The 14,296-nt window shown below is 37.2% G+C and overlaps 2 protein-coding genes across 22 annotated transcripts in view; one reads left to right on the top strand and one right to left on the bottom strand.

The window, feature by feature from the left end:
• Window positions 1–14,296, top strand: part of PAM (peptidylglycine alpha-amidating monooxygenase) — a 286,781-nt gene that overhangs the window by 229,719 nt on the left and 42,766 nt on the right. For 11 of the 17 annotated variants that reach the window (XM_078447685.2, XM_078447682.2, XM_078447671.2 and 8 more), the window contains 2 exons: window positions 3,241–3,564; window positions 12,960–13,089. In XM_078447685.2, the coding sequence (XP_078303811.1) occupies window positions 3,241–3,564; window positions 12,960–13,089 (454 nt within the window). The remainder of the gene's footprint in view (window positions 1–3,240; window positions 3,565–12,959; window positions 13,090–14,296) is intronic. The other 6 variants (XM_078447691.2, XM_078447690.2, XM_078447689.2 and 3 more) reach the window with 1 other exon arrangement.
• Window positions 10,441–14,296, bottom strand: part of GIN1 (gypsy retrotransposon integrase 1) — a 79,485-nt gene continuing 75,629 nt past the window's right edge. For all 5 annotated transcript variants that reach the window (XM_078447697.2, XM_078447693.2, XM_078447707.2 and 2 more), the window contains one exon: window positions 10,441–10,694. The gene's annotated coding sequence lies outside the window, so the exon portion shown is untranslated. The remainder of the gene's footprint in view (window positions 10,695–14,296) is intronic.

Below are 14,296 nucleotides of genomic sequence, written 5' to 3'. Positions count from 1 at the left end.
TTCCATTATCACAGAAAGCACTGTTAGGCCATGTTGGAACTTGGAAAAGGGAAGGCAGAAAAGTCTGAAAGATAGACTGTGTCAGAGGAGGGTCTCCCTTGCTTCCATGACCCACTCAAGATAAATGCAGACTGAGTGTGCTTTTATCCTGAGTCAAGTCTTTGGCAAAGAGGCTGAATTAGGAAAAGAAAAGGAAGCAAATAGGAAAGGCTCCAGAGGGTAGTGAGAGGGCTGGCATCCAGAACACTGGAGTAGGGATAGTTCTTTCTCCAAAAATAGACTTAAGAAAAAAGAGAGAAAGCGCAAGTACAATTTACTTTGGCAAAGCGAGGACGCAAATCACTACAACAGCCATAGTGACTTGAGAAAATATAGGGCTGTAAAGTTAAAGAAACCTTTTTTTTTTCTGTTAGGAAAATCCCAAAACCTGTATATGAGATAAGAACTGATTTTTTTTTTTTAAGTTTAGGTAAACAATAGATGGAAACAGATGCATGTGCATGTTACAACTGGAATTTATGTCTTTTTTGCTGGTAATTAGCTATAATTTAGTGATACCTCCTTTATGATATACACGGAACTGGGCCTTGTACATTAACTTCTTTAAATCCACCAAAGAATTCTTAAAGGTAGTGGTCATTGTCTATATAATGTTAAGGCACAAAATAGCTACTAAGCGTCAGGGTTGGATTCAAAGAAGAGTGTGCAGTATACCCCAGACACTGGGCAGTAACAATACAGTGAAAGACCTGTGGGCCATATGTGCACATAGCTAAGACCCCTAATTTGATAGTCAAGGAAGGCTTCTTGGATATAAGTAACACCTCAGTAGGATCTGAAGGCTTAGGAGCTAGTTGGTTACTGGGGAGCAATTGTCCCAGGAAGAAGAAACAACATTGTAGAGTGACATTGAAGGAAGGGGAAGTCCAATATGTGTGTAACATAAACTGAGGAGAAAGAAAGGAATATTGAGAAATGAGATTGGGGTAGAGACCCCACAACTTGCTCCATTAGTTTTCTACTCCATCCACTGCACTCAAGGTTAGATATACCTGGCACAGAAAAATATTTAACATCTCAGGATTCCATATTTCCAATACCCCAGAAGTGAAAGAAAAACTCTCTAGTTTGTGTGTAAGAGTGTAAGAGATAGCCATCTAGTGGTCTCTCTCTCTCTCTCTCACATGTCATCTCTATAAATGAGATGCAGCCCTAAATTTCATTTTCATAAGGCCAGTGCAATCTGTATGCAGCGAAGCCTAATACATTGCTAAAGGTTTACTTTCCTCACCCAATGATAACTGTAAATGACAATTTCAAAGGAACTGGAGTGCTGTGCATTTCATATTTTATCACAGCTTTTAGATTTTTACTGACAAACCTGAAGAACCATGCATAGTTGCAAGTCTGTGTTCCTCCATCAATATTAGACTAATGACATGGATTCAAGTTTTAATTTTTTTTTAACGTTTATTTATTTTTGAGACAGAGAGAGACAGAGCATGAACGGGGGAGGGTCAGAGAGAGGGAGATACAGAATCTGAAGCAGGCTCCAGGCTCTGAGCGGTCAGCACAGAGCCCGACGCGGGGCTCGAACTCACGGACCACGAGATCATGACCTGAGCCAAAGTCAGCCGCTCAACCGACTGAGCCACCCAGGCGCCCCGGATTCAAGTTTTAAAATTCTGGTTTTTACTAATTCCTGAAATAATCTTGTGTTTTATTTTCCATGTAAATGTTTCATTGCACAACAGCACATTAAACTATTTGTATTTAGTGTGAGGGCAGGTGAATTTAACAGTAATGAATTAATTTCTTCCCTGTGAGGCAAAATGCCACTGTGGCCTAACAGATTTGGTTGAGTTGTAATTTGCTTTGTTCATTTTCCTGAGATAGGCCCTATTACTTGGTAATTATTTTTTGATTGAAGATTTCACCTGGGATAAGCCGCTTTCATGGGAAAGAATTGAAAGCTTTGAGTCATTAAGCCAAGACTATTTGTAAACATGACAGGATCTCTTAGCATCATTTTGGAAAGACTTCATGTCCCCTTGCACCAATTTTTTAATAATAAATTCTTTGGTGGAATGCATCATAGCAAAACCGGTTATCATTTTCATTTCCTACTGGTCATAAAAAAGATTTTGTAAATGTTAACTGATCATGCTGTAAATGTAATTAAAACTTAAGCAGTAAGACTCCACGGTCATAACTAATTTCATTAGCAGCCCTTAGAATAGGGTGAGGGAAAAGAACTGAGTGTTTGTTCAACCTTGGGGTTTGGCTTAGAAGAGCAGATTTGTTTCTATCAAGAACGTAGACATGTTTCCGATTCACATAGTTGATGTAAATGGATTTAAAGCCATAGATGTAAATGATAAGGATTAAAATGCTTTGTGAACTTTCCATAGTCATATTTTATATCTCTCATAATGTTTTATAAATAATACTGTCTTCGTGATAATGGATGATCACATCCAAGTTTACTTTTTAGTACAGAAAGGCATGAAATACATCGTGATGAACCATTCCAATGATATTAGTTTGTTAAAATCTCTTTTGTTTGAAACTGATTTGAGGTATTCTTTTTTCACAAAATTATTTTTCTGGAACTTGTTCATTTCTTGTCTAAAATGAACAACTGGAGCTACACACAGTAGCACTGCTAACAAAATAATAATAACAAAACATGGGTTTTTTGCTTGCCAAAGAGATGCATATTTGTTACGTTTCTTGTGTTTTATAGCATATGCTGAAAAAATATACCTTTAATTTCTTGTGCATTATACTTTAATAGGCTTTTAAAGACAACTTCAAAGGGTTTTCCTTGAAGGTAGCTCTTTTCTGATGTAGCTGTTGATCATACTTTTAGAAATCTGATGAACTGTAACTTCCAAATCAACCCGACTCTACTGTGAAAACCATTTACTGAAACATGCCGTGCAATCACATGCACATCGTTTTGTTTCCACTAATATGCAGATAGAGGTTATCTGGTGTTATTGGCTCCTGAGATAATAGAAGGACATAGGTGGTATATAAAATGAAATGTGAAGCCTATTATTTTTTTCATTGTTCTGGAAAATCATCCTTTTTCCCCTGATGCTTAAACATCTGAGAGCAACCTTCTCTCTCACTTATTATGACGAATCAGGCAATGGTATTTTTAAGGCACAAAATTTTGTAAATTTTGCAATCTTATCAACCCTCCACCCCTTCTCTCTTCTCTTTTTTCCACAGGTGATTTCTATTCACTACTTTCCAAGCTGCTAGGAGAAAGGGAAGATGTTGTTCATGTGCATAAATATAATCCTACAGAAAAGGCAGAATCAGAGTCAGACCTGGTAGCTGAGATTGCAAATGTAGTCCAAAAGAAGGATCTTGGTCGATCTGATGCCAGAGAGAGTGCAGAGCACGAGGAGAGGGGCAATGCTATTCTTGTCAGAGACAGAATTCACAAATTCCACAGACTAGAGTCTACTTTGAGGCCAGCAGAAAGCAGAGTTTTGTCATTACAGCAGCCCCTACCTGGTGAAGGCACCTGGGAACCCGAACACACAGGAGGTGCGTTTAGGGCTTCTTTTAAAGAACAAACTATGAAATGCTACAATCCACATTAGCAAAATCTGAAGGGAATAAAAATGAATGGGTGAAAATACTTATTGATTAAAAAAAAAACTCATGAGAAAAAAACATTACTATGATTTGGGTTATCAGATACCACCTTTGTTTGAGGTTTTATTTTTGTTTTGGTCCAATAGTTCATAAATTCAGCTTCTGTTCAGTTGATGAGCCAGAATTACCGGGACCAAAAATATCTAGATCGTGTTCGGAGAGTGGCACGTGAAATTCAGCATAACAAATTCTTACCAAATCAGTATTCTCTATTTTGCTCAATGGAAAGAAACTGAAAATTCAACACCTGATCTGTAAAGTCTCAGTGTATGAAATGCTTATATGCTACCTTCTTTTAAGGTAATTAAGGTCCTCTCAAAGGAATCTTCTATTTCCCAGCATTCTTTTCCAATTGACTTGTAAAATATAACCATTTTTATGATTTTGATTTCTTAAGTTCCATTATCAATTACTATCTTAATTGAAAATTTAGTTTAGTTTTTTTTTTTTTTTTCTTTCCTGAGGGGACCTCCAGCAACTCAGAAACTATCAGATTTATCTTTATTTCTAACCAGGATTCCTCTGGTTATGGCTTCCATAATTAGAGGACAATACCTTATTCCCTTCAGGTTTCTGTACCAGCAAGCTATAGATGCCTCATCTTTGTCTTTAATTGTATTGTGGCCTCTTTCATATTGATTGTGTTTCATGTTACTTGCTAATGTGGAAAGCCAGATAATACAGCATGTGGAGATAATCTCCAAAAAAGTAACAGATATGGGTGCATGGCAGCTGTCCATGCGTGGGCTGGAATGGCTCAGGCTGCCAGCTTGGTGTTTTCAAATACAGCTTTGCAGTAAGCCATAAATTATTCAACACCCAGCTGATTTTTATTTATAATTGAAAAAAAGCATGTGGTGCCTTTTGCTCACACAGAAGTTTCAAGCACTGTCCATTGGGTCTGGTCTAATACTTTCTATGGGGTGTACTGGGACTCAGTTTTTTACATCTTCATACTTAAACAGAGTCAGCCCTGCTCTAACTCCTAAATTTATCTAATGAAACTATTTCTCAAGAGGGTTTCCTAAACTCCACTGCATTAGAATCACCTCACCTAAGGTGCTTATGAAAAATCTAGACTCCCGAATACTACCTAAGAACAACTGAATTGACATTTCCAAGGGTGGTGCCTAGAAAATCTGCAGTTTATCACGTCCCTATCCATTTCATAGACAGACTTGAGTGTCTTTCTGAACCTCTATATTAAGGACAGCAAATGGTAACCCATACGACATGAAAATATAAAAGGCAGAAGGGCTTCTTTGGCAAGAGTACAATTCTATTCAAGTGCGAAATGTTAGAGTTGCAATATATTTTATCCCATGACTTCTCTTTGTTACCCTGGATTTGAAATAATGTGGTTCTTATAATTTACCTATAGGTATCATAAGTATGCATGTAAAAATCATAGTTTGGCTTAGGGCATTGTATTCCTAAAACCTAGTTAGCTTTTCTAAGAAAGAAATATTTAAAATACCCCAAATACATTTACTTGCCAGATCTCATACCTTATAGGGTGGTCAAAATGGCAGTGTCCAGGAGTAAAATGTTGCTTCAGGATCTGGGTCAGGAAATTTCCTTTCATTTAAAATATGTGGGTAAACGTCACTGAATTAAATAAAATGATGAGTCATAGAAACATACAGCACAGATCCTCATTATAGAAAGAAAATGTGCCTGTGTTTCCTTTCTGCAATGATTTATTTTAGTGTTATTTCACTACTCTGATTCAAAAACCTTTTAAACGTTAAATGTAAAATAGCAAAATTCATATTTAGGTAAGCTATTTCTGAAAGTCTTTTTCTTTTCACCCTTCTGTCACTGTTTACCATAGCACAATATAAAACCTAACCTTAATTGAAAATGTTTCATTCCCTTGTGTAAGCCAGAGAATGCCCTATCCTCAGGAAACTTCCATTTGCAAAAAAAGAAAGTAGGCATTATTAGCATGTAACACCCTGGTAAAATACATTAGTAGTCTAATTCATGTATATTTCCCAGGGTATGAGCAAGGGGGATAAATTTGATGGATAATCTCCCATTGTTGTTCTCATAGCCTTTTCTTTACTTCAGACAAAGCTGAGAAGGGGACCCTATAATAGTCTGGAGGAACTAACTGTCTCCCTAAATGCCTAATTTGCTGTAAGGAATTATATTACCTTCAAAGAAGAAGGTAGTTTATCATATGAGATTATTACTCAAACAAAAATGCGAGGCTACGGTGTTGCTTAATGTTATAGCTCCTACTCATTTCAGATGCCTTTGAGACCTATTTTAATTTTTAAATGAAGAAACTGAAGCCTAGAGAAGTTAACCCATTTCAGTGAGGTCACAGAGTCTGAATTTAAAACTTGGACTTTATAACTGAATTTAAAACTAGAATGTACACTTCCTAGTTCTTTACACTTCATTACAGTTTTGCTCAAAACACTGAGCTAACTTGTTCGCCCAGTTCAGATATGCCTCCCTGGAGCTCTGGGCCATAACTGCTGACAAGCTGGAGGCTTCCACTTAGGACTCTGTTCTAATGTCCACAGTTCATGGCACTAGCACAATCCAATACAGGAGCATTTTATGCCACAGCACTTTGGATTTCATTGACTGGACCATACTTTGGAACTACAATACAGTAATGTATCCCATCCAGCTGATTTGAGAGATCACAGGTGAAATTATTGGATCGGCTCAAAAATCTGGATGTGACTATATGTGGTAGGCCCAGAACTACCTCATGGTTTCAAAAACACCATTTTGTGGACTTTTAGATTTGTCTGAATTCCGCTTAGTTCCATACCTTGGCAGCTGCCTTTAAACTTGAATCCCCACCTCATAATGGGATGAGCATCATTGGACACAGCTGCATGAAGAGCACAACCAGAATGACATCTTCCATCTTTGCTATGAAGCCTTTAGCATTCCCGAGAACAAGATGGTTAAGTATTGTGTCTTCAGCGTGTCTCTAAGAGCGCAAATATCCACAACTAGCACCTCTTTCTAAGTCTTGTCTTCATGACCTGTGGTGAGTCTGTTCTGAAAACTCTTGTCCCAACAGTTGTGAGAACAACATTAGAAACAGGGAAATTTCCCGGACAGGTGTAGCTAGACTAGCACAGAGGTTTTGCAGCTATTTTTGGAAAGGACGTGCCTCACATAGGAAGCTATAGCTGCAGTCTCCACACAACGTACACACATGCATGCATACAACACACACATGCGTGCACTGCGCACACACGATTCAGCTCACCCCAGAACAGTTCTGCATTTGGCCAAAATAAAATCTGAAAACCATTCCACGCAGGTTGTATGCTGTGGATCACTTCAGACTCTGGAGCCTGACTTCCTGGCTTTGAATCCTAACTACACCACTTATTATGTGGTCCGTAGGAAAAATTAGAAAAGAAATTCTCTGGGCTTTAGTTTTCTCATCTATAAAAATGAGGATGATTACAGTACAGTCCTCATAGGGTTTTAGTGAGGGTCAAATAATACTTCCATGTATTCCAGGTAATGCATGGAAAGGGCTTTGAACAGTTTCTGGCACACACAAAGTATTAAATAAATGTAATACATTAACAATACATATGATTATAATTGCCACCGTTAACATCATGTCGGATTAGGATTTCAAAATTTTAAACACCAAAGCAATAGGAGTAAATGTTAATTACTATAACTTAAGCAGCACCCATGAGAGAATTTTCTTGGAAAGTGTAGGAAAGCTGTAAAATTTGGCACTCTAATTTGATAAATTCAGAAAATGACTTGGCAGTGTTCTGTCGTAATGGCAGTGTGTGGCTCTCAAATCTCTGATCACTTACATTGACCTGCCTTGACGTTTTCCTGTGATACATGATGTACAGTGTGGAAATATTCGACTAGGTAAACTGAGAAGCAAATACACTCATTTTTACACCTAACATCATTTGTTTTTTTACCGTTAATTTGATATTTATATTGAGACAATATTCGTAGGATAGGAACAAAATCCTAGTCTTTATTCTAGTGGCCTTCTGGAAACCACACTCACTGAAAAATAAATTTAAAACTATATTCTCAGTGGCAGATTTGATTGGAATGCTATTGCTAGCATATGGAAGCCTGGTTCAGCATGTATTGTATACCTGTGAACAGAAAATAGTATCTGCATGTGTGTGATGCTTATCAAAGTATTCACAGACTCTTAATCAACTCAGAGTCTATATTTCAGTCATATGCTTACCTCTAGGTTCACATCTTATAGAATTACCAGGTAAAATAAGGCATTCAGTTGGCTGAAATTTCATCCCTGGAGGGAAGGAGACTAATAAAGACAAACATATACATAGCCCTCACTGTGAGCCAGGCTAAGTGTTTTAGGTGCATTAACTTATTTAATCCCCATAACAACCCTATTTATAAACCCTTTTAGAGAGGAAGAAACAGGCACAGAAAGGTTAAGTCATGTGCCTAAAGTGCCATAGCTGAAGGAACCAAGATTTGCTCAAGTCTTGGTTTTAATCACTTTGTTATTCTGCCTCACAATAATATAAAATGATAGATACATAGATAGATAGATAGATAAGAGAGAGAGAGAGAGAGAGGTAGGAAGGCAGGCATGCAGGAGGGAAGCATGATGACAGGTTTTTTTCCAATCATCCCGTCATCTCATCTACACTTGCAGTAACTCTTGGTGTAGATTACTTTTGATCATACTTTCTCAGTCAGCATCCAAACATTTTGACCAAGTCGAAGATCTCATTTGCAATTAAATTTTAAAAAGAAAAGAAATTCTGCTAATGCTTTTGGCCCCTATGTCTAAATTCTCTTCCTCACTTCATCCTCATTAAATGAAACACTGTAATTTAATCCTTGTTTTCTTTCTGACTTGGTTATAAACATTTCTCATCTGATTTCAGTTAATTATCGCTATGGCCGACACTTCTGATGAGTAACAGTCTCTGCCCAAAATAAGTCACCTTTCCTCACTAGATGAGAATTCCCAAGTGTAGAAAAAGCAGCCATTACATTTTGTTCTTGTTGAAGTCATCTAGTGATTTCACTAAAACTAATCTTTTAATTACGTAACACTGAAGTCACAGCTCTGGGTTTAAAATTAGATTTTCTCTTAACTTAATTCTGTCATTTCTTCTGTAACACAGATAAATGAATGCCCTTTTAAATGCATATTAATAATTTCATATGAAACTAGCATTGATCACTACATTAATCTCTTTCTTGGAAAGGTATAATTCATTAATTCTTAGTGATTTATTGATATAATTTTAATAGTAATGTTTATTTTTTTTCTGAAGGTCGTTAACTTTTTTTCTAAATATATAGAATATGAGGCTGCACATTGACCTTTATAATGAGTGCAAGAATTCCTCTGAAAAAATCCTATTATTTGACATCTGAATTTAGAGCAGCTGACAGAGTTGGGAATGGCTTGCCAGATGTCATGCATAAGAAATTTGTATTAATATTCAAATTAAAACTGAAAGGCTACAACATTAGTCACATACTGAATCGCCTCTTAAATGAAAGCTAAGAAAAATATGAATTCTTAATTTTTAACTTCTCCATGATTGAAAAAGTTAGGTTTAAGTTAGAACCCAAATATATTTTATCATGTAATTTCTTTAATAAGGATTTGAAATATTTCTTAATTGGGGTCTAGAAAATAATCAATCTTGACATTGACAACTGAAGTCTGGCCCAAGCCCACAGTTCCTTTCCTGTGAAGTGAGAAAACGACCTGGGATGACCCAGTACTGTTCTGACATTCTATGACTCTCATGTAGCAACAGGCAGGGATTGGAGAAACATGTTATTGACTCCATCCATATACCTAGACCACTAGTCCTAAAAGACTGCTTTGAATCTTGATCATCTAATCTTAAAGGGAACAGCTTTTAACCGGTTACCTAATAATGAAAAAGATGGTGACACTGGAAGCAAAAACATCAATTAACTGAGCTAATGTTCACAGAGGAGACATGAACTCAGTTTTTCTGTAACTATTTTACAATTTCTATTTAACCTGGAGACCTAGATCCTAAGAATGTTGAGGTCTTGGGTTGGTAATCTTAAAAGCGTGTGATGGTATTTTTAAATGAAATTTTAAATAATATAACCTCTCTAAAAATTTTGCGATGCACAAAGTAGTTCTCCTTTGCATTGACTCAGTACTCACAGTGTATATATTTCTTCTTATATATTTCCTTACATATTACCTTTACTGTTTTGAAAATTCACCAAACCTATACATTTTAATAATGTGTTCTATTTACACTATTTTTCCTTCTTGAAAATTTCCAACCAAATGGACTCTCATATGTGACAAAATAAGCTGTTAACAACCTATCAGTCAATGCTTTTAGCAGACTTTTGAGTGCTTACCAATCTAAGGTCATTGGTAATTGGGGTCATTCATAGCCAGTTTAAAGTTGATTATGCAATATTTCCAATAGTTAATGAAACTCACATGTGTCCCGGTTTGTTTATTTTGGATGCTGCATCTATTTTTTATCAGAATTAGTATCTCTGGACCTTCATGAGCACCTAGCTTCCAGTACCTGCTGGATGAACCACTGAATAGAAATGTTCTAGGAAACATATCTGTTTATTTTCTTTAATAAAAATGATTAGCCAATTAGCATTTTTATTGAGTCTCTTAACGTCTTCAGCAGTGTGGAGAGTAAAAAGAGGTAGTACAAGTGAAATATAAGATTATAAGGGTGCTTAAGTGCTGGTTGACAACATAAATAAGTAGACTGGACCACAGCATTCTGTTTAGTGTATTTATTAGGCCATAACAGGCAGCCAGGTGCTGTGTTAAGACTTTGCAACAAATAGTGAATACGACACGATCCCTGCCCTCAAGAAGTTCCATCTGGGTGCAGTAGTTCCGGGCACTGAGAATCTGATGAAAAGCAGCTAAATATCTGTGTTATCATGAGGTTCAAGGTTGCCTTGAAGACCATCCGGACTCTTCAGGAGCTGATGAATGAGCATAGAACAATGACCACCAAATGGACAAGCTGTAACGGAGATGGGAGTGAATGACATACAACCTGAGAACTTTAAAATAATTGAAAACATTTTCTTTGGGGGATGATTTATCCATCTGTTGATCTATCTAGACATCTCTAATTGTCATGCTCATACCACTGCTTCCAGATTTCACTTTCAAAAACACAGTTTTAATCATGCCACCCCATGCTTAGAAACCTTCAGTGGCTACCAGTCGCCTGTAGCAGCAATTTGCGTCCTTTTTTCCTATTATGACAAACGTGATAGATGATGAATGTTATTCATCTGAGCAGCCCCATTCACATCCACTGCTGTGCCCAGAATTGTTTGCAAATGTAAGCGTGCCAGCTGTAACTCTGTCCCCCTTCTCTTCAACTCAAGAAGGCGTATCAAAACACGTGAGTGAGAATGACATTCTCATGGGCCCTAATATATTTCAAAAGTAAATTATTCCAAACTGTGTGCTTTACTGATACTAATAATATACTTGCAGCATGCCTCAAAATTAATCTTCGTATAGATCAAGACACCACAGCTCAGACTGACATTCATTCGTTGTTAAATCCATACTCTGTCATATGGTATACAATATATTTTCCAGCCTAAACTAGATCTCCAGGTCTGTTAATCCCGCCTTTTGCTCTCCTAAGCCCCACCTGGACACAGAGAGGTATCCTTTCCAGATTAAAGATCTTGAAACACATTCTGCAATTGTAAACATCCTCGCTTTTGATCTTTCTGACCAAAATATTCTCTGCTCGCTTCTGCACTCAGTGAACTCCTCACTTACCTTGAAGTGCATACACAAGTGTTTATTTCTCTGGGAAATCTCCCAGGTCTAACCTTAACCCTACCCTCTCCCAGCCAAGCCCCAGGAAGGATTATGGGCCCTCTCCTGTGTTCCATCACTACAGTGTGTCATAAGTATTTGGTTTCTGTTTTTCTCATTTTATTCTACAAGGTCTTCAAGGCCAAAAGCCATGTTTTATTCCCAGAATCTAGCAATGCCTTACATAGACAATACACTTAGTGAATACTTGAAGATGCTTCTGCAGAAGTTGTAGGCAGAACTGACCTAGGCATTCAGTTGCGCTGTTTTCTTAATTTTTATTAAAGAAAAAAATTAAATGTGCAGAGGTAAAAAGACTTTGAATGAAGCAGTACTATTTCCTTAAGTACAGTTGAGAAAATTACTTCAAAAGTGTTTATTCTCATACCAGCATGCTCTCAAGCTTTCATAAGCTGATCCTACAAGCCCTGTGCTTTCCTTTCTTCCTCCAGTCTTTAATGCCTGTCTCTAGGGATTTCACTGCATGTTGCCACATCCTCCAGAGGATGGGAAGGAGAAACGAGACTCGAATTGCTGCATTTCTACCTCTCGGCATCTCTGTTGAAGTATTCGAGAGGGAAAGAAATATGGAACTGATACAGTTGATTTCACAGTATCTTCATAACTTTATATCCTCAGTCAGTACAGCTACTTCATACATCATACCTCTTTATTCATAAGCATGTTTATAAAAGGGCCTAACACAAATAAATGCAGGTATTCTCTAAGTATAAAGGTACTCTGATTAGAAATCAGAATAACTTGAGAGTCACAGAGTTTGTTATGTTTCCCTTCTCTTGTGTCAGGAAACAGTGAAATATAAGCCATGAAAGAGAGTGTCCCTCCATTCCCATTGCTATAGGAACCCTCACATTCAGAGAAATGAGATTGGTATCTTATATAGATTCCTTGTACGATATAATTAGCGATGGTTTATTATAGGGTCTTGTGTCTATTGAACATCTAGAATTTACACAGGAGTCAGATCACACACACACACACACACACACACACACACACACACACACACACACAGGCTTACTGCCCATGCTTGCTATTGATTCACACGTAAAAGCTCTGTATTAAAATGATGCCATCCATGTGGTCTTATTTCCCAAACATACTATTTTTAAATAATCATGTCAAGAAGAAAGTAGTCTCAGATTTGTTCTATAAGGACTTCCGGGTAAGCTGTTTTCATAGGCATGTTACCAAGAGGAAAAGAGGGCATACGGTCCCCAAACAAATTCACAGTCACTTCATTTCATAGCTCAGGAAACTACTCGGCATGTGCATGTGGTTTATTTATTTAGAGCACGGCTTGACTTTTTTTTTTTCTTTGCATCTAGTGACATTACTGCATGAGTTTCTTATAACCATTGTGCATCTTCATGAGGTTATACAGCTTTCCTTTTTACACCAAATGTCTGTATTTATCTTATAGATTTCCATGTCGAAGAATCACTGGATTGGCCTGGAGTATACCTGTTACCAGGCCAGGTCTCTGGGGTGGCTCTGGACCCTAAGAATAACCTGGTGATTTTCCACAGAGGTGACCATGTCTGGGATGGAAAGTAAGTAATATTTTTCCTTCAGGGTGTAAATGAAAATAAATTTGGCATGCATCACTTTTTGTTAAACTAGGGTAATAGTAAGAGAACTACCAAGGTTCTTTGTGAACTTGATTTTTGTGAGCAAACCATATTTATCCTTTTAATGCATGACTCTGATAAGTAATGGAGAGGAAGTCTTGGGCATTTTAAAACAATTAAAGTAGTTTCACAAACTAGTTGATGGAAAGAAGACAATGACAATCTGATTCTGCCTACTTACCATTTTCTTCCCTTGTCCTTGAAGCCACCTTCACATTCTTAAGGAGGATAATATTAAAAGGCAGTTAAGAGAGTACATTTGCTGAGGCGTTTCAAGACTTCAAAGAAAGTGCATCCTGAGAAATGATCAACTAAGAAAAGTTACTAGTTGACTACAAGAAAACACTTTATTTCCGTGTGCATGCTGCATAAAGAACCACTTTAAGACCATTGGACTCTCCTTTTCCATCAGACTGCTGCACAGCAGGGAAAACAATTAACTTCTGGAGATTATGGTTGAACCAGTTTAGCCACCACATGTATAGAAATAGTAGCTTGACTTCATATTTTCATGCAGATTAACTTTATCACTCAAATTTTCTCTTTTTATGAGCACCAAAGACTTAAGAATAACACGAGGACTAATTCCCCTGCTTTTCCTTTGGGTTTCTCTTTCCAACCTTTTATTCTACCTTCCACTATCTACTTAGAAGGATTTTGACTAAAAATGTCTAACATTTATTGTTTACTGTGGGTCTGTCACTGTTTTAAATGTTTACCTAAATCACCTTACAACAGCTGGGCACTGTTACTATCACCATCATTCACATTTTCCAGATGAAACCAAGAGGAGGTAAGTGTTTTGCCCCACGTCTCTGAGTTAGAAAATGGCAAAACCAAGCTTCACTTCCTTTTCATCTGACTCCAGGGTTGGCCCAGTTGCCCACTTTGCAATATTGCGTTTTATAGGATTGTGAGCACATTCACATGATGACATTTTTAAAAGGTTGGTCTCAACTCTCCTGAGTAATGAATATCCATTTATTCATTTATTTTATCACAAATGTGCATATGAAGGTGAATCTTAAACTAACAATTAACTGTAACGAATCTTCTCCTTTCAAGTGTATAGCTGTAGGGTCTCATTTGGAAAACGGAGAGCCTACATATATAGTTCAGTTGTTTTTTT

The sequence above is a fragment of the Panthera onca genome, chromosome A1 (assembly GCF_046562875.1).
Source record: "Panthera onca isolate mPanOnc1 chromosome A1, mPanOnc1 haplotype 2, whole genome shotgun sequence".
Classification (NCBI taxonomy): Eukaryota; Metazoa; Chordata; class Mammalia; order Carnivora; family Felidae; genus Panthera; species Panthera onca.
The sequence above is the reverse complement of the archived record's forward strand: the minus strand, read 5'-3'. Positions and strand labels throughout refer to the sequence as shown.